Source organism: Macrotis lagotis, chromosome X, assembly GCF_037893015.1.
Source record: "Macrotis lagotis isolate mMagLag1 chromosome X, bilby.v1.9.chrom.fasta, whole genome shotgun sequence".
Lineage (NCBI taxonomy): Eukaryota > Metazoa > Chordata > Mammalia > Peramelemorphia > Peramelidae > Macrotis > Macrotis lagotis.
Window position 1 is genome coordinate 632,765,367 of NC_133666.1, and position 19,754 is coordinate 632,785,120.

The 19,754-nt window shown below is 38.7% G+C and overlaps 1 protein-coding gene across 4 annotated transcripts in view; it reads right to left on the reverse strand.

Annotated features, from left to right (window-relative positions):
* KDM4B (lysine demethylase 4B) overlaps positions 1–19,754 on the reverse strand; it is a 257,679-nt gene that overhangs the window by 177,616 nt on the left and 60,309 nt on the right. For all 4 annotated transcript variants that reach the window (XM_074203930.1, XM_074203931.1, XM_074203933.1 and 1 more), the window contains 3 exons: positions 17,642–17,817; positions 15,756–15,870; positions 10,806–10,999 (listed from right to left, as the gene is read on the reverse strand). In XM_074203930.1, coding sequence (XP_074060031.1) covers positions 10,806–10,999; positions 15,756–15,870; positions 17,642–17,817 — 485 coding nt within the window. The remainder of the gene's footprint in view (positions 1–10,805; positions 11,000–15,755; positions 15,871–17,641; positions 17,818–19,754) is intronic.

Here is a 19,754-nt window from a genome sequence, read left to right on the forward strand (position 1 = left end):
GACTTGTCTGGTGAGATGAGAGTGGAAGGGAAATGTTCACAGTGTAAAATTGAGGATGAGGAAAGAGGAGTCTGGTAGCTACCAGAGTTTTGGACCAGAATGCTAGAGATACAAGTCTATTACTCAAATTTAAATAAGGCCAACAGGTACTATAAGTTCATAGATTTGCGTGCTTGGAGGGATCTAGTCTGATACCTTCATTTTAGACATAAAGAAACTGAGACCCAAGGAGATGAAGTGACTTGGCCTTGATCATAAATCAGTATTGAGCAGGAGTTCAGATTCAAATCTTTCTTTCCTTCTAAATCTAAGATTCAGTCAACATATGGAAGAGAATAAGATATACTATTTGAAGTCTATCATTTAGTTCAAAAACATTTTGTTAACTTTAAGATATTGTTCTATGGGGGCAGCTAGGTGACGCAGTGGATAGAGCACCGGCCCTGGAATCAGGAGTACCTGAGTTCAAATCCGGCCTCAGACACTTAATAATTACCTAGCTGTGTGGCCTTGGGCAAGTCACTTAACCCCACTGCCTTGCAAAAACTAAAAACAAAACAAAAGATATTGTTCTATGATCTAGGAGAGAGTCAAGATAAAAACAATGTTCATAAAGTACACTCGATACTGCTATATGCAAAGTTTTTTAAAAAGTAAAAAGGGAAAGGGAAGATATGCTAGGATAGGAAACAAAAACACAGACATAAAAAAACAGAGTATAAAGATACACTGTAGTCCAGTTTGCATGAAACATTAAGAACAGCAGTTCTAAAATAAATCTGAAGAAGTCAGGCAGCTTTAGACCCAAAAGGCCCATACTGCATAAGGCAATCAAACACTGATTAAGCTCCCTACTATGTGCCAGTGCTGCCTTTGTCTCCAGTGCTTACTTAGTCTCCTATCTTACATAGAGCAGGCATTTAATAAATGCAGATTTAGGAGGAAATGGGTTCCATCTAAGAGTTCAGAACTGGAGTGCCTGGGGCAGAGAGAGACAAAAGGAAGAGAAACCTGGCAATACCCTTAAGGAGGGACTGGAAAAGGAGAATGAGGAAGAGAGCATGGGTACTCTCAACAGGCTATTGAAACAGCAAGCATTTAGTAAACCTCTATTCAGCAGTGATATTATTTATGCAAAATGCCAATATGCTGCTGTATTATGAATATAAATGAAGCAGCTAGGTGGCGCAGTAGAGCACTGACCTTGGAGTAAGGAGGATGTGAGTTCGAATCTGCTCTCCAGACACTACTTACTAGCTGTGTCACAACCTTGGGCAAGTCATTTAACCCTGACTATCTTTCATCCAGGGCCATCTCCAGTTTTCTGGATTCATATCTGGCCACTGGATCCAGATGGCTCTGAAGGAGAAAGTAGGGCTGATGACTTAGTTCAGCACCACCCCCCCCCATTCACACAAATCCAATTCATGTACTTGTCATGGCATCACCTCCCTGATGGTATGGATTTCTTCAAGAATGAAGGACAAACATTAATCAGTCTAAAAGGAGCTTATATTCTACATACACAAAAGTATATACAAAATAAATGCCAGGCAATTTCAGGAACAGGGGAAGAACTACTGGAGGCTGGGGAGGGAGAGAGGAGGTTAGGGAGGAAGACAAGAAAAGAAAATCATAGGAGGCAGCGTTTGAGCCAGATCAGTCAGTAAAACAGAATAAGCCTGGGTTTAAGTAAGGGTTAATAAATATCTAACTGTCCATATCTGGACCTATCACTAGGCTAGTGACACTAATCAAACACTCTTTAGCCTAGCTTCTAGTCCCTGTTGAGTCTAGGACAAAAGGACACATGCAGGTAAATACTTGGAAAAAGAAAGAAGACCTTCAGAGATTCTATTACCTTCTTATTCTATCAGAGAAACAAGGCTGAACTTTTCCTGAAAGTTCCAAACTAGAGATGAAGACATGCTAAAGAGAGGTGAAATAATTTTAAAATTATTAGCAGTCACCAAGAACCTGGAAAAAAATTCACTGCCAATTCAAATTAACAATTAAAATAACATGTTTAGGGTACCTGGGGTTTTCTTACATAGACTTAATCCCTTATTATCATGAAGATAATGACACACTGGGGTGACTCTTTCTTTACTAAGACACGCTGCTGTCAATATTTCTTTGTTAAGAAAAGTAATGGGAATGTTATAACAATCTTCACAAGCAAAATACCTCAAAAAACCCAACAGTTTTAGATCTTGATTTTGTGACGTGACAAAAGTTCCAGTCACTTCAAGAGTTTTTGAAAAAAGAGCTCTAAACAACTATCAAGTAAAATTAATTTGAAATATATAGTACTTTGAAGATTGATTTGTCTGCTGTTTTAGTGAAATGTTTTCTCTCCACTTTTAATCTTTGCTATAAGGCAAAACTAATCAGAGAGCGGAAAGGGAGGATATCAAATATATTTTGGATTGGAGATGAACAAGATTAAATAAAAGGGATTATCAAGAAACAAGAAATGATTAAAACAAAAACAGGGGATCTACATCTCTGCAAGGTCTGCAAGTTCACTACTCTCTCTCCACCAATTCCAGGCTTTGTATTCCTCCCCTCTCTTCAAATCTCAGGTGCACCTTACTGATACTACAGCCTCATTAAAAAAAAGGGGCCTTCTAATAATTACCTAGCTGTGTGGCCTTGGGCAAGCCACTTAACCTCATTAGCCTTGCAAAAACTTAAACTTTAAAAAATTAAAAAAAAATAAAAAGGGGGGTCTTTCTCACTAGAGCTAATTAATCATAGGAGTCAATTTCATACCCAAGCTAATCTTCTTTTAAATTTTCCTTTATATGTCATATTTTACCTTTTCTCTCTGAAACATCAGCCCTGTAGGCAAGTTGAAAAATGATTTGCATCTATTTCATGCCAAAGGAAAGAATTAAGGAAGGAATGAAAAAATAATTTATTAAGTCTTGCTAAGTGCTATGCATGGTGCTAAGTACTGTTGATACAAAAAATAAAATCCCTCTTCCTCTCCAAGAACTTCCTCTACTTGGGAAAACCAGCCCAGCAGGAGAGCAGAAAGGAAGTCTGGGGGCCTGGGGATGCAGCTAGAGGCAACCTGCAAGGTTGTTAGCAGACAGCAGGACTAAGCCTAGAAAAGGAAGGAGGTGAAGTTGGAGTAGGGAAGGCACTTTAATCAGGATGGGAATGAGGGGAGGTTGGAGTGCTAAAAAAGGAAGGGAGAAGGAAGCAGGTGATGTTGCTGTAAAGTTAAAGGATGGCTCAAGGCAGAGAGGGAGAGGTTGGGTTTTACCAGGCAATAATTCTGTCTAGGGCATTGCCCAGGTACCTCCAGATGTGTTACAATCCACTAGTGAAGAAAGAATGAAATTGAATCCTCCAAAACAATACAAGAATACAAGAGTCCCAGTCAAAAGATCACATTGCTTTCCCATTCTGAATTCCATTTTCAGCTGTTCGCACCTCATATTGTCATGTTAACATATAATTCACCATTTCAGGAGTGGAAAGGACCTCAGAACTTTTTTATTCTAATATCTGAGCTGTAAAAGCTCCCCAACAATACAATCCTGACAAGTGGCCATCCAGTCTAAGCCTGAAGAACTATAGTGAAGGAGAGTCTACTGCACGTTTGGACAGCTCCTATTGTTACAATTTTTTTCTTAATATTTAACCCAAATCTGCTTCTCTACAGAGATCTGTCCATTGTTTCTACCTCTGTCATCAAAGGCTAAAAAGAACAAGTCTATATTTTGTTGCTACCATAAGATGGTCCTTTGAATACTCAAACATAGTTATCTTCATTCAAACTGGAAAATATGGTTAGACAGCATTTCTGCTGGAGATATTAATGGAGTATAGACTCAATAATGTGATACAGCAACCAAAAAAAAAAAAAAGCCTGAGGGACAGTTATCCAGGACATGAAAGAAACTATGCTGTCATCAGACCATCTTGCGCTCAGTTTTACATGCCCAATTTTAGAAGGGACACCATGCCATAGCTAGCCTGGTTAAAGGAAATGAGGATGCTTAACCTGAAAAAGAGAGATGAAGGAGAGGTATACCATCTTCAAATATTTGAAGGGCTGCCACACGTAAAGGGGATTGGACTCATTCTGCTTGACACGCAAGGGAAGAAAATAGAAGCAATTAAACATCAAGCATTTATTAATCTCCTATATGTAGAGAAACTATGCTAGGTATTTATTGTTACCATCCTAATACAGTGATGCATTTATTGAAGTTTCTGCTCTCTTAACTACTATTAAAACATTGAAAAAGTATTTAATAGTACCTGCTCTTCAAGAAACTTACATTACAATTGGGGAAGAGGACAAGTACATATATATGCACTAACAAAGCATGGTTATGTATCTTATTTGTAAGACAACCTTGGAAAAGAAGGCATTGCAAATGCATGGACTAAAAAAAGTCCTCATGCAAAAAGTACGCAAGCTGAATCTCGAAGGAAACAGCGACTGTGCCACTGGCATGTGATGAGGGAATACCCTTGAGGCAGAGGGGGCAGCCAGGACAAAAGCAATGAAGTGGTAGTTGTTATAGAACGGCAGGAAGATGAGAATGGTTGATCACAGAGTGCATGAAGGGAAATACTAAAAGGGTAAGACAGGGCTTCCTCAACTAGGGAAATGAATAGAAGAAAAAGAATGTGGCTCTGAAAGCAAAATTTAATTTTTTTTTTTTTTAGTTTTTGCAAGGCAATGGGGGTTAAGTGACTTACCCAAGGCCACACAGCTAGGTAATTATTAAGTCTGAGGCCGGACCTGAACTCAGGTACTCCTTACTCCAGGGCCAGTGCTTTATCCACTGCGCCACCTAGCTGCTCCTAACTGTTTTTAATAAAAGGTTTTCTCATTTTAGTTCATAAAGAATACAGGCAAGGGTGACAAAAACTCACATCACCAAACATGGGAATGAGATTGGTAAAATTTTATCTCATGGAAAATTACAAAAAGTTCCTTGTCAATAAATGGAAAGCCAACTCTCAAAAAGATAAAATAGACACAGTCCTTGTGGAAGCATTTGATCCCAATGAGGAATGAAAGTCATTTTCCAGCCTAAAAATCTTGAGATTACACCAGCAACTGCTCTGCACAGGCTTCGGGGTTACAGAGGTCAGGAGACAAACCCTGTGCAGAGGGTGATTACCCAGAAAAACATCCAAACTGGCCCTTTCAGTCCATCCCTGGTGTGGCGTGGCAACCCAACTCTGATCACAGAAGAGGCCTGGTGGTGGTGTGCCCATGGCACCACCTAGTGGAGCTGAGGCCCATCAGCACCCGGAACCAAGTTGTTCATTTATTTGATTTTCTTCAGTGAAAAAATGTTTCTCACTGAAAAACTTTACGTGTTCAACCAATAAAACAATCTCACACTGGGTACTTAAGTTAGAAAAGATCATTTGAAGTAATGGCAACAATTTAGGTTATCAAGTACCCTGGAAATAAATACAACAATATTATTTAAGCTCGAACAGGATATTTGACAGTCTCACTGATTATCCTTGTGAACAAGATAGAAATATATGAATTAAAAGAAAGAACTGGTGGATTTTATAATTGACTGACCAGACCCAAAGAGGTATTAATGGTCCAATGTGAAAGATGTTTCTAATGGAATGCTTCAAGGTTGTCTTTGACTCTGCATTATTTAATATTTTTATTAAAAGCTTAGACAAAAGATACAGATGACACTTAAGAAATTTTAAAATGCCACAAACTTGGCAGGGATCACAAATATTGCAGGATAAAGTCAGAATCCTAAAAGAGCCTAAATACTGTACTGAATCGAGGATGAAAGATAGTAGGGATATATATATAAAGTATTTAAAAATAAATAAATTTCACAAGCATACTATGGGAGGGAAGGAGAGATAGGAGGGCTACATCTGCAGTTCTGAAAAAGACCTCAGGATTTTTGTGGATTACAAAAAAACTCAATGAGTCAATTGTGTGGTGTGGCAGCCAAAAGAGATGATGAGATCTAAGGCTACAAGGAGAGACATCCTATCAAGCAACAGTGAGATCGCCTCAATGAAAGGTTACCTGAGAGGGAGATCACATTTGAAGTACTATATTCAGTTCTGAGGTCAACACTTAGAAATAAAGCTGCAAATCCAAAAGAGGGTAACCACTATTGTGAAGGGCTTCATATGAGCTTCTGTTGAAAAATTGGGAATATTTAGCCTAACAAAGAGGCCTTTGGATGAAGGGGATATAGTAGAATTCCTCATATATTTAAACATCTTTCAAATAGAAAGGGAATGAAACTTCTTCCTATCCCCAAAGGAAAAAATTAGGATCAAGGGTTGCAAGCTTCAACTTGATTTAAGAAAAACTACTTATTAAAATTGTCCACAAATGAAAGGGGTTGCTTTGGGAGTTCAAGCAAAGGCCACTGTCAGCAATGCTACACAGAGAATTCCTGGGAGTTTCAGTTCCGTTCCCTATGTGAATGCATGTATGCCACACACCCCTCCCATTTAAAATAAGGATGATAATATTTGTGCTTCATGAGAATGCTGTGAAGAAAGACATTTTGTGAACTTAGCATTATACAAATGAAAGTTGTATATTATCATCATTATTTAGTTTAAATCTCTTTAAATTTATAAGAGAAACTAAGTACCCAAGTCAAACATCAAACTGATGTTTGAGTCAACACCAGAATCCAGTTTGCTTACTATTATCAAACTGCAACTCATTGTCATAATTCTTTTCCATGAGGATCTATAAAATCAATGATATCAAATTAGCTTCATGGTACTTTTCCCTAATAACTTTACAGTGTTATATAAATATCATTCTATTTATTTTATAGCAGGAAAACAGGAACTTAATATTAAACCAGATAAAAGATAAGTATTAAAATTTTTTTTCTATCTCTCAGCTTATAAAGTGGCATTCCTAGTTACAGATGTTACTCAATCACTCTAAACCGGCCAGCAAATCTCCCTCTCCAGGATGCTGTTTTTAGACAATCAAGAGACAGGTCAGTTGAGTTGTAAGAGAAGAAAAACAGCATCTAGTATCAATAACCCTACTGAGGGCATCAGCCCCTCCCCAAGCGGTCTATACACAACAGTTGAAAGCAGGGAAAATAGATACTTCTGGGATGGTGGATGACTATAAGGTTTCGAAAGAGAACGGTCTTAAGGTGAGATCAAGAGACAATTCAGATCAAAAGACAATTCCTCCTTATGTTATATCCTATGCATTAACCCATTTTGCCAACAATGACAAAGATGATTGCTATGCCACAAAATCTGACATCATCTGGACCCTTTGCTAGTGGGTATATGCTATATGGGTATATGTGAGGACCAACTGAAAACATCTATTACATTGTTATCCCTTACAGCAGCAGCCACACTTTAAAGGTCATAGATTAGGCATATGGAGGAAGGGAAACCAAAGGAAGAGAGATGAAAAGGAAGGAAAATTAAAACAAAATCAATATAGTTCAATATAATGGGGTAAAAGAAAGTCAATGAAAGCACGGGGGGGGGGGGGGGGGGGAGGAAGAAGAGACCACCATCTGGAAGACCAGCCTTTAAAGTGACTGGCTACTTCGGTGAGATTTGTAGGGATGGCTGTGTAGTAGCCATCTTCATGCATGAGAAGATGTGCAATGCTAGGCAGGTCATCTCTGCTTCTCCACCTGTGTTGTTGTTGCAGCCCAAGAGCTGACAGGCCATCTTCCTGCCCTGCCACCCCACCCCCAAAATCAAGACTCTGGCCCTCTAGTTCCCATCTTGAGGTTAAATTGCACACCATCTCGAAGCCAAGTCCAGGCACCTGCTTATCCAAGGACACATAAGCAAATCCATCCTCCCACTGCTTACAGACATATTCTCAGTCAAAGTCAGAAGATTCTTCTCAACATCTCCCCTGTGAAATCCCAGGCAAAACCCATGAGTCTGGCCACTAACGCCATATCTTTATGAGCCAGAAGCTCCTTTAAAGCAGGGACCTTCTTCCTGTATCTGTACCTCCAGTGTTTGGGTATATAGTAAGCTTTTTCATTCATTAATTTATACCAAGGTGACCAATACCTGTTGTTGACACTGTTTTCCTATCTGTGTCTATGCTAGCAGCAGATGATGAAACCGCCACAGATGCCACTCAATGGTTTTGGTGTCAAAAGAGAGAAATTTAGACTGATATTAGATTAAAGAGAGCTTGTCTAACATAATGGGTCTTCTATAATCTAAACATGTGGCCAGGATAGATATTATACCAAAGTTTATTATTTATTGCAATAGGATTATCTACAGGGTCAGTTAGAAGAATCTAGGTGGGAAGGGGACAATGGTCTCCAATCAAGAAGACTTCAGAAACTTCCTAGCTGTATGACCCTGGGCAAGTCAACTAACCTACATTTGTCTCTGTTTCCTCAACTGTAAAATGGTGATAATAATGGCACCTGGGGTTGTTGTGAGGATCAAATAAGGTAACATCTGTAACAAGTTTAGCACAATGCTTAGTAGGTGATTAATAAATGCATATTTATTTTCCCATTCTAGCCTTCTCTCCTCTTCTGCCCCTTTCCACATAGGTCATTGGCCAGACAAACTAAACCCCACCCTCTATAATTTCCATTCATTTTGTTCTCTAAGCCTGAAATATTTTTCCTTCCCAACTTTTACTCTACCAAGTTCCCTCTGCTCCTGTGTGTCCTCCGTTTAAAGCTACTTGTCAACCCAGACCAGTCTCTTTTCTTTCTTCAACTCTTCCTGGCCTTCACCCCTGACTCTCCACCACCATGTTATTCCCTGCCACCATCAAAGCCCTGATTTTTCTTCTTATGCCTCCTTATTTATTGACAAGTTACACTTCCTGTTCAGATTTGTATTCACAGTGTTAAATAACATAGCACAAAATAAACATAGTGACTGCTGCCTGAACCAAAACGCCATTTAGGCCAATAATAACATGACCCACATCTCCCAATACAGTATTTACTCTGCACCTCTCTTGGGAACTTACCAAGTAGGTGCTTTATCACTCACTAAAGTAGAAACCCTGAAGGTATCAATCCTGTCTGATAAGAACTTTTTGTCTCCTTCTAGAACCAAGTAAATAATCCAATGTACAAAGGCATTAAATAAATACTGAATGAATTCATACAAGAAGACAAAAGTGCTTAAGATCCTTCCTACTGTCACACTGGCACTTACTACCTGAATTAATTTAAAATCACAAACTATGGGCCTCATATTTTGCATCTGTAAAACTAAGGGACTGACAAATTATCTCTAAAACCCTTTCTATTTCCAAATCATGTTCCCATGAACCATATGGCAAATATTAAGCATTTTACTTCCTTTTTCCCTCCAAGTTGGAATAATAATAAAATCCTTGGAAGATGCCTATGGAAAGGCAACAAAAATCAAAAGTCTTCCATCAAAGGACAAAATAATAAATAGTTTGATGAAAAACATAAAGAAGCTTATTCTTCAAAATAGAACAGCTGAGAAATCTACTAGTGACTTCTCAGAATTCCAAGACAATGCCCACCACCCATCAAGGAGAAAATAGTTTTTAAAACATAAAGCCACCTCAGGCTATCATCAAGAGAATATCAACGTAAAAGTATCTATTAGATGCACTTCTGGGCAACAAGGTTTTAAAACAGCTTTTTACATAGTGGCAAAAAACTTGTCAGCAAAAGAAAAAGTCAAAGAAGTGAGGTGAGGGGAAAAAAAGGAGGTGAGAGCAGGAAAAATTTAGAAATACAAGATTATATACCAGAGAGTATAGCATCAACAGCCACTGAGGACAACATATTTTATTTAATAAGACAGGAAAATAATGTGATCACATCTTATGAAGATTTCTACTGTCAAATAAGAAATAAAAACAGCACCATTACTAGTTCTGCATCCCAAAGAGATCATAAAAGAGAGGGAAAGACCTACATTGTGCAAAAATATTTAAAGTAGCTCTTTTTGTAGTGGCAAAGAATTTGGAAATTGAAGGAATGTCCATCAACTGGAGAATGGCTGACCAAATTGTGGTATATGAATCCTATGGAGTATTATCATTCTGTAAGAAATCACAAGTGGCCAGACTTTAGAAAAGTCTGTAAAGACTTGCAAGAAGTGACAGTGAGTAGAACCAGAAGAATGAAGAATATTGTACATATTACCAGCAACATTGTGAGATGATCAACTATAATGGATGCAGCTCTTCACAGGAGTTCAGTGATCAAAGACAACTTGTTAGCAACTTTCTAAAAAGGTCTTTTATGTTTTTTCTTTCTTTCTCATGGTTTTGTTTCCCTTTAGTTCTAATTCCTCTTTCACAACAAGCTTTATATAGAAGTATGTAAAACAACTTTTACCAGATTGTTCACTTCCATGGCGAGAGGGGAAGGAAGAGAGTTCTAGAAAAAATATGAAACTCAAAAACTTGCAAATGGTTGCATATAATTGGAAAAAAATAAAATTAACAATGAAAATAAATAGAAAGAAATAAAAATAGCTCGGATAAGAGGTAACTTTAGCTGTCTTCTAACAAACATCTGTATTCTTGATACTGCTGAATAAAGAAAGCATTACTATCACACATACACACACCCCACCTCCTCCTCCATCAGAAACCACCAAAGCCTTATCTGATCCAAGTCCCTACAAGAGAAGGACACTAAGGATAGCAACTAATTCCCATCTCCCCTTTCCAATAATCCAAGGTATTATTATGCTCTCAGTCCTCCTCCCCCACCCTGTCTTAGATTAAGCCAACACACATAATTCAGTAACAGCAGATCTCAGACCAATTCAAGATTCAATTCACTCACCAAGATTTCGGTTCCCCAAAGTGCAGGTAATTGATACTGTAGAGATCCATATCTTCTGTGTGCCAAGCAAAAGTGGTTTTCCACATCCCAAAGTACAGATAGGGGGTGTTCACGCCTTCTATGATAATCCCACATTCATGTTCCACCATGTCCAAAAGGGTGTTCAAATTCCCAATATTCCACTCCTCTACATCCTAAAGAAAGGGCAGACAATCAAAATCCTTCCCTTTGACTTTTGATTGTGCTCAGTTAAAAAAACCTGCTAATGCTACCTTTACAATAGCTATCTATCATTCATTACCACCAAATAAGGTAACATTCAACAATTTTTAAAACCCCTACTATTCACATAGCAATGCGCTAGACCTTGGGGATAAAAAGACAAAAATGGGCAGCAAAATGAGAGGGCACACAGGGGCATATCACATTAGGAAATTATAATTCTGTCAGCTCCCTCCACCAGATTTAGTGGATAAATCTTAGGGAATTGCCTGAGTGAGAAGTTTAATGATTTGCTCAGGTTCCTGAAGCTCTTGCCAGAGGCAAGGTTGAACCCCAGATCTTGTTGACTCTAGGCCAAGCTCTTGGTCTGACTCTCCAGACACCTTCCCCATGTACAACTTGTTTGCTCCTAGAGGTTTAACAAGACCCTGCAGCCTCTTTCCAGAAGACTGGCCACTTCTGCCCATGTCAGCCACATTTCTTCATTCCTTCTCAGGACCACCCTACAGATCATCTGGCAGGTTACCTTCTCCCAGGGGTCTCCTCAAACTCCTTTTTCCATTCCCTAGAGGTACTAAATTCTCCAAGTAAACTAGAAGTTCCCTAAGAACAGGGGTTGCCCTCCTTTCTCCATTCCCCAGTGGAGAACAGCCCCAGGTTGGTGCATAAAGAGTACTTCATAAATCCTTGCTGACTTGTCATAACACATAGCCACAGTCTTCTCCCCTCACACAGCCTCCATCTAACATCTCACAAATAAGCAAATACAGGAGAATTGGAGCCTAGGGAAGAGGTTCTATAAGAGACAGCAGCTGGATCAGACAAGTCCTTAAAGGGAATCAAGAATTCCCTTTAAGGAGAGGAGAGAATAAATTCAAGCATGGGAAATGCTTCTGAAAATGGGTGGGGGAAGGGAAGAGAGGGAGAGAAGGTCTTCTCAACTCCAAGTACAGTGAAGTGGTTGAATTTGGTTAAACACAGGGTGTGTGTGTGTGAAGTGAATGGTAGTCAGGCTTAAGCCATGTTGAGGAGTGTCAGGTCAGGCCAGCTAGGTGGTGTTGCAGTAGACAGAGAGCCAGCCTAATTCTCTAACCTCGAGTCTGGAAGACACCCTTAGGACACTCACTACTAGCTAGGTGACACTGGACAAGTCACTTGACCTTTTTGCCTCAGTCTCCTTATCTATGAAATGAGCTGGAGAAGGAAATGGGAAACCACTCTAGTTGTCTTTGCCAAGAAAAATCCAAAACAGGGGCTTTGTCTTATCTTAACTCTGTAGATGCTACGCACACAGCAAACATTTCTTAAATATTGGTTGAACTGAAAAGTAAATTGAATGAACAGAAAAGCATATTCATTCCTTGAAAAAAAAAATTTTGCTTTTAACAAAATTTTTAACCTCAAACAGCGATTATTAGGTGGCCAAAAGTCCATTTCCCTCTTTGCTATTGGAAGATAAAATCTTGAGGTTTCCAAATGCCAACCCCTGACTTCTGTCAAACATCAGTGAAGTGCTTGGTTTATAAATAAGCACATAGATGTGAATTATTACTTTAATTATTGAGAAATAATGATATGGGGTGCTCATAGCAAGCCTCAACTTTGAACTGCTGAGAAAAAAGGCCCAGATTTTATCCCTAAAGAGTTCAGCTATTTTAATGTCTTGAGAAACTATGATCCAAAGAAATGACATTATCAAACCAGGAGATAGATCAAATGAATGAGAGGGCTGATCTAAGAGAGTTCAAATCTAGAATAAGCCCCTTGGCACATGGATACCTGCTGTCTTGGTTTTTACCTCCTCTTCTAGCAAGTTTCTCATCTATACAAGTGATTAGATTCACATTCTCCATCTCAAAAAATCAAGTGAGAGCTTCTAAAATACAAATTCAATCAATTATTATTGTAGCTATATCCTCTACAAGGTAGCTAGGTGGCACAGTGGATATTAGGAAGACTACCTTCTCAAGTCAAACTTGATCTCTGGGTGGTCCTAGGAAAACCACTGAACCCCATTTGCTTCAGTATCCTCATGTCTCATGTGTAAAATGAGTTAGAGAAGGAAACAGCAAAGCACCCCATTATTCTTGCAAAGAAAACTTCAAATGGGGTCACAACTGAAACAACCCAACAAAAATGACAACATGCTCCAGCCTACCAAATATTTAAAAATGTTTTTTAATTATGGGCTTGAATATTCCTCTAATAAAGTAACTGTCCATCTGCAAAGCAAATCAAAATGTGGATGAAAAACTAGAGAAAAGGAAAATGACAAATCCTGGAGGGAATGTGAAAGAACAGGGGTGCTAATGCATTGTTGGTGGAGCTGGGAATTGGTCCAACCATTCTGGAAATCAATTTGGAACTCTGCACAAAGGGCAGTAAAACTGCACACCTTTTGACCCAGAAATACTAGATCTATGTCCCAATGAGATCAAAGAAAAGGAAAAAAGGACCTCTATGTACAAAAATATTCATAGCAGTTCTTTCAGTGGTGACAAAAAATTGGAAATGAAGGGATACCCAGTTGTGATATATGATTGTGATGGAATATTACTGTGCAGTAAGAAATGATGAAGGGAATAATTTCAGAAAAACATATATAAACCAATACTAAATGAAGTGAGGAAAACCAGAACATTGTATACAGTTAACAATAATATGGTAACAATGATAAGCAGTGACTTGGTTCTTCTGATCTGGAAAATGATGCAGGACAATTCCAAAGAACTCATGTTGAAAACTGCTACCTACCTCCAGAGAACTGATAAACTCTTAACTCTTGATGGAAACATACTTTTTTCACTCTATCTTTTTTTTTTAACAACATGGTTAAGATGAAAATATGCTTTGCATTATTTTACATACATAACTGATATCATAAACTTTATTTCTCAGTGGGTGGGGAAAGGGTTCATAAGGGAAAGAATTTGAAACAAAAAAATTTTTAATTGAAAGTTAAAAATAGGGGCGGCTGGGTGACGCAGTGGATAGAGCGCCGGCCCTAGAGTCAGGAGTACCTGAGTTCAAATCCAGCCTCAGATACTTAAATTACCTAGCTGTGTGGCCTTGGGCAAGCCACTTAACCCCATTTACCTTGCAAACCCGCTCGCCCCAAAAAAAGAGTAGTCTGAGTCAAAGACACAGATCAGCACTACCCTAGCTCCCTTAAACTTTCTACTATAAGTGCTTTGTTAATAAGCTATGTTAGGAATAAGTATGCAAACCAGCAGGGGCATGGAAAATCATTTCCTCTCTTATTCTTATAGCAATCATTCTCTTAAAAGACCTCAAGATTGGGGGCGGCTAGGTGGCCTAGTGGATAAAGCACTGGCCTTGGAGTCAGGAGTACCTGGGTTCAAATCCAGTCTCAGACACTTAATAATTACCTAGCTGTGTGGCCTTGGGCAAGCCACTTAACCCCATTTGCCTTGCAAAAACCTAAAAAAAACAAAAACAAAAAAGACCTCAAGATCACATGTCTATAATATTAGAGTAGCCAGCTCGATGACTTCTCTCCTACAATCCATCATTGTCACTGAAAGGATAAATCTAATTATGTCACCACTATGTTAAAAATCTCTAGTGGGTCCCTACTACTTTCAGAATACATTTTAATAGTCCAACCTAGTATTTTAAGACCACCACAATCTGCAAGAAGGCTGCAATATTCCAGCCTTACTTCCTACACCTACCTACCTTACCATTCAATAATTCAGTCACAATGAATGAACTATTCTGCATTCTTTCCTCCCCCATGCTTTTGATCCGTGTTCTCTGTATCTGAAATGTCTTTTTTGTCTACTGAATTCCCACCTTTAATACCTAATATCACCTTTTGAAAGAAGCCCTTTCCATTCCCACATGCCCCATTAGTTTTTTTAAGCCTCATTCAGCACTTAATGCAGCCATTGTAACAAGTTCTGTATTTTGGCTCAGTATTGGCATCTTATCCCTCTCTCCTAATCCAACCATAAGAACTCAGAGCAGAAACTTGTCTTATATAAATTGGAATCTGTGTCCAGAAAGCCAACAAGATGTTTTTCCCATAGTATGCATTTAATGCAGAGATGGGAAACCTTTTTTCCTGCCCAAGGGCCATTTAGATATTCATTACAGTATAGACTGGCTATATATTTGGTCAAATGTCTAATTCACCCCTAAAAAAGCTCCTAGACTTATTGAATTTCAAGTCCTACTTGCAGTTGCCTTGGTAATACAACACCAATGCAGGCTGGTGGATCCCTGCTCCTGACTTAACAGATATTTGTTACGTTTATTTTCGCCCATTTCCCACCTGATGATACTTCTCTGTAGCTCATCATGTCCTAGAACATCTTCATTCTGCAAGAAGATACAGCACTAGGACTGAAAGAGTGCACAGAGATGGAAGATTCCTTCAGAATCCGCATTTCAGGATATGTGACTGTTTCCACCACCCTGCCCTCCCCTCCCAGCCCCTCTGCTTCCTTTTATGTGCTGCCTCCCATATTAAATGGCAAGCTCCTTGTGAGCAATGTACACTAACTTGTTTTTTTAAGTGGATAATGGCAGTGGAGAGATCCTAGAAACCAGCCTCCTCCCTCAAGGAGAGAAAAGAGGGACTGATACTAGCTAATGAGTGATCTAATCTGGTTAAATGTCAATAATTTCTAACTGGACATCTTTAAAAAAAATGTATCTGTTCAGTGGCTCAGACACTGGAAATGATTTATATAGCACACTTACTGCATCATATAAAGAACCACTGATATCAGCTCCATAAATCGGTGATACAAAAGTCAAGTTCTTCCAGTATTTACGCTCCAGATCTTCAAAGTCTTGGTGTCGAGGAGTACAATACCTAATGAAATAGAACCAAAAAAGTCATCAAGTCTCAAAACTGTCTCTGTCTTCAATACCATCCATGACCTTCACTCACACATATGCTGCTGAAAGTAACCCTTAAGCTGAATTTGCAATTTACTGCTCCAAAAGAGGTCTCAATTCTTCCTGACAAAGCTACCGTCATGTCCTTTCAGAGGATTCTCATGTTTGCTAACAGACAGATGGGCAAGACTGCTGCCAACAAAGCCTTGGACAGGATATACCATCAGGCCTTAGATTCCCCCACAGAGGTCTCATGATACAGAAGCCAAAACCCTGGGATCTAAGTTTGAGACCCTGATTCTTATCCTGCTATTCAGTACCAATGTAATCCTGAGAAGTCACTTGATCCTTTAAGGACTCTGTTTGCTTCTCTGTACAATGAAGGATGGAACAGGAAGCCTTTTCCAGGGCTAAATCCTATGATCATAAGATTTAGACAAAGCTCCCAACTAGTACCAGAATCCCTTGTACAATATCACTAACAAGCTTCTCCTTGAACATTTCCAGTGGTGGAGAGCTCATTTTTCAAAGAAATCCATTCTATTATTCAAAATAAGGAAACTTTGTTAGAAAGTTCAAGTTGGGGCAGCTAGGTGGCGCAGTGGATACAGCACCGGCCCTGGAGTCAGGAGTACCTGAGTTCAAATCTGACCTCAAACACTTACCTAGCTCTGTGGCCTTGGACAAGCCACTTAACCCCATTGCCTTGCCAAAAAAGACCAAAAAAAAAAAAAAAAAAAAAACCCCAGAAAGTTCAGGTTAACCTCTGCTCTCTCTATATAGCTATGCTACATATGTTCTTTTCTATATTACATAAATATCCAAATGTGGAATGATTTTTGAATAAAATTCCATCATGACAAAGACTGACATAATGGTACAGTCTGAGTCTTGGCCAGGGAAATGAAACACAATATATGAATTCAAATGTCCTCTCTTCTCCTATGATTTAGTATATACCATCAGGTCCTACAGATGCCTCAACATGTTGGAAGTGCTCTCTCCTTTCTCAAAAAGTATGCCAGCAAAATACAAATTCTACTAAAAAAATGGCCTTTTTTTTTGCCCTGTCACCCAAAGATCAGCCTGTATAACTAGAAAATTGACCAGGAAGATTAGGAATTCCTCACAACTCCCCTCTCTTTCTCATTCCCCCATCCTTGACTAATTCATAAATAACATCTACTAGAAAGGCCCACAAGGATGAAATCAAAATTTTTTTTGAAGAACCAGCACTATTGAGTACTTGTCAAAAGTCCTCTCATAGAAAAGGAAGAAAACTTATCGCCATAAAATCTGAGAACAGAAAAACATGAGGTCTTCTTATGCAACTTCCCAACTCATGAAGATTCTATTTCAAAGCATTCTGACAAATTTGTCACTCAGCCCTTACTGCTGAGTCATAAAGACAAATAATAAAAAAATTATTAACATAAATTATCTAATTGTTAAGAGACAAAACACTCATGGGAAGAGGAGAAAGGGTAATAACATTTATATAATTCCTTGCCAATAATAAGGTCCAGTAAGTTTCCCAAAGTCACATAGACAGTAAGTATCACAAGTGAGATTTGAACTCTTCTCATCCTAAAATTTTGAGGGGGGGGTTGTGTTTAATTAATGAAGACAAAACTAATTAACCACCCACCCCATCTCCTTTGGCAACAGAGGAGTAACACCCAGGCACTGTTTCCTTACTACTCAATGAAAATGCTCATAATAAATCTCTAGGCTGATGAACATACTTTTCACTGTTGGCCAAGCGTCGATAATCTCCCACTGTCATGGGTTTCTTCTGTATGTTATACTGAGTAAATAAACCAGACTGTCCCGTCACCACCTGCTGAATGGGAGCTGGAATCACCATGTCATCAATGTCATCATAAGTTTTCCTAGGTTTCCACTCCTTGGGTGGGATTACCTGAAAGAGGAAAAAGAAAAGTTAAAACAAACCCAGATGCAAGATAAAGAAATGACAATATTGCCCAAAACAGAACAAGTGATCATCACTTTCTTCACATAGGAAAATCAACTAATAAATATTAAGTGCCTCCTATAGACTAGGCATGGCGATAAGTGCTAGGGATACAAAAAAAGGCAAAAGACAATCCTTGTTTCTAAGGATTTCACAATCCAATGGGAGAGATAGTATACAAATACAATCAAGTTATATACAGAATAAAATTGTTGTTTCTCCTTCATTTTGAAGGTGGTATCCTGAGAATCAGAGTATATCAAAGTTGTGCAGTCGTCATCTTCTAACCAGAGTCCAGGCGCAGGACAAAAGTGAAGACAAGTGGTGATAACCTGGAATGCAGTGGATGACCTTGGTGTCTTTGATGTCTGTTCAAGTTCTCAAGACTCTCAAGTTTGCTTCAGGCACCTTCATGATCAATCTATCCATTCTCCTACTTCACTGATGGACCTGCCTATTGGTTACCTTCAACTTATCCCATTATGGCTGAGACAATTTTACTGAGGTGTAACTGCTACACATATTACAGTTTCTTGAAGCCACAGAAGAGATGGATGAAAGGTGAACATCAAAAGTGAATGAGATGTCCTAAAAAGGGGTCAGCAAGAGATAAATAGGATTTGGGAAAAGTTTTCTGTCAAAAAATAATGGAATTTTAAGTTGGGACTTGAAGGAACTCAGAAAACAGAGATGAAGAGAAAGAGTATCCCAGGCAGGAGGAACAAGCTGAGAAAATGCCCTGAGTCGGGAGACAGAGTATGTTATTTATGAAACTGTCAGCGGATTAAAAAGAATCCCTGCATGACCTAAGAAGACTGCAAAAGTGGGAGAGGGCTAAGTTATAAAAGGCCTTTGATGTCAAATGTTTCATATTGAAAACATGCTTAAAAAAAATCAGTGTATCCCATGTTAGATAATATTTTATTCCAGTTTCAGAAATGAGAAGAAACAGAAAAACTGGTCACCAGGAAACTAGAAAAGTATTTGCCAATGATAATGGGTTTACTTAAAAGTACTCTGAACAAAATTTACTACAAAATAAACATTTGTCACACACATAGTATGGGCATGCCCTCTTTGACAGATAACAAGAGAAAAAGCAAAGATGGATAACCCCGGTCTCAAGTCTATTTTTCAGATGAGGAAACTAAACCTGAGGGAGTTTAAATGACTTGCCCACAGTCACTCAAATAATAAATGTCAAGCTGGATTTGAGACTGTATCCTCTAAGTGTACTAAGTGGCACAGTGGATAGAGCACTGTCCTTGGAGTCAGGAGGACCTGAGTTCAAATTCGACCTCAGACACTTAAATACCTAGCTGTGTCTGGCAGATATGAAACTAAACCTGTCTCCTGACTCCAAATCCAGAGGGTTCATTCTACTGTACACGATGGTATAAACAATAATAAGCCACACACGAGGAAGTTTGGTAAGTCCGATCATTAAATGAAAATATGAACTTCCTATGCTTCCTATGAAGAGCAAGAAAGACACTTTTCACTGATTGCTGTTAATTAAAATCCCTCAGAAAAGATGAAGGCAGAGCCTGAACTATAAGACTTTAAATGGTTCTAAACTTCAGACTCAGAAGTGTTAAAGTCATAACTCCTTGAAAAAGCACCCACTATTTACCCTCTTCTCTAACTCACTTCTCAATTCTTTACAATCTATCTTTAGACTTCATAAGTCAACTGAAATTACTTTTTTAAGTTACCCAATATCTTTTAATTGTCAAAGCTAATAAGCTTTCCATAATCCTCATGAGTCTCCCATCCTTCTCCTGGGCAGCACTCAGCTGAGGACCTTGTCTGTTACTTCACTGAAAAAGCTAAGGCCATTCAGTATGGTTCCCCATCTCCTATTCTTTTCATCTCAAAATCCC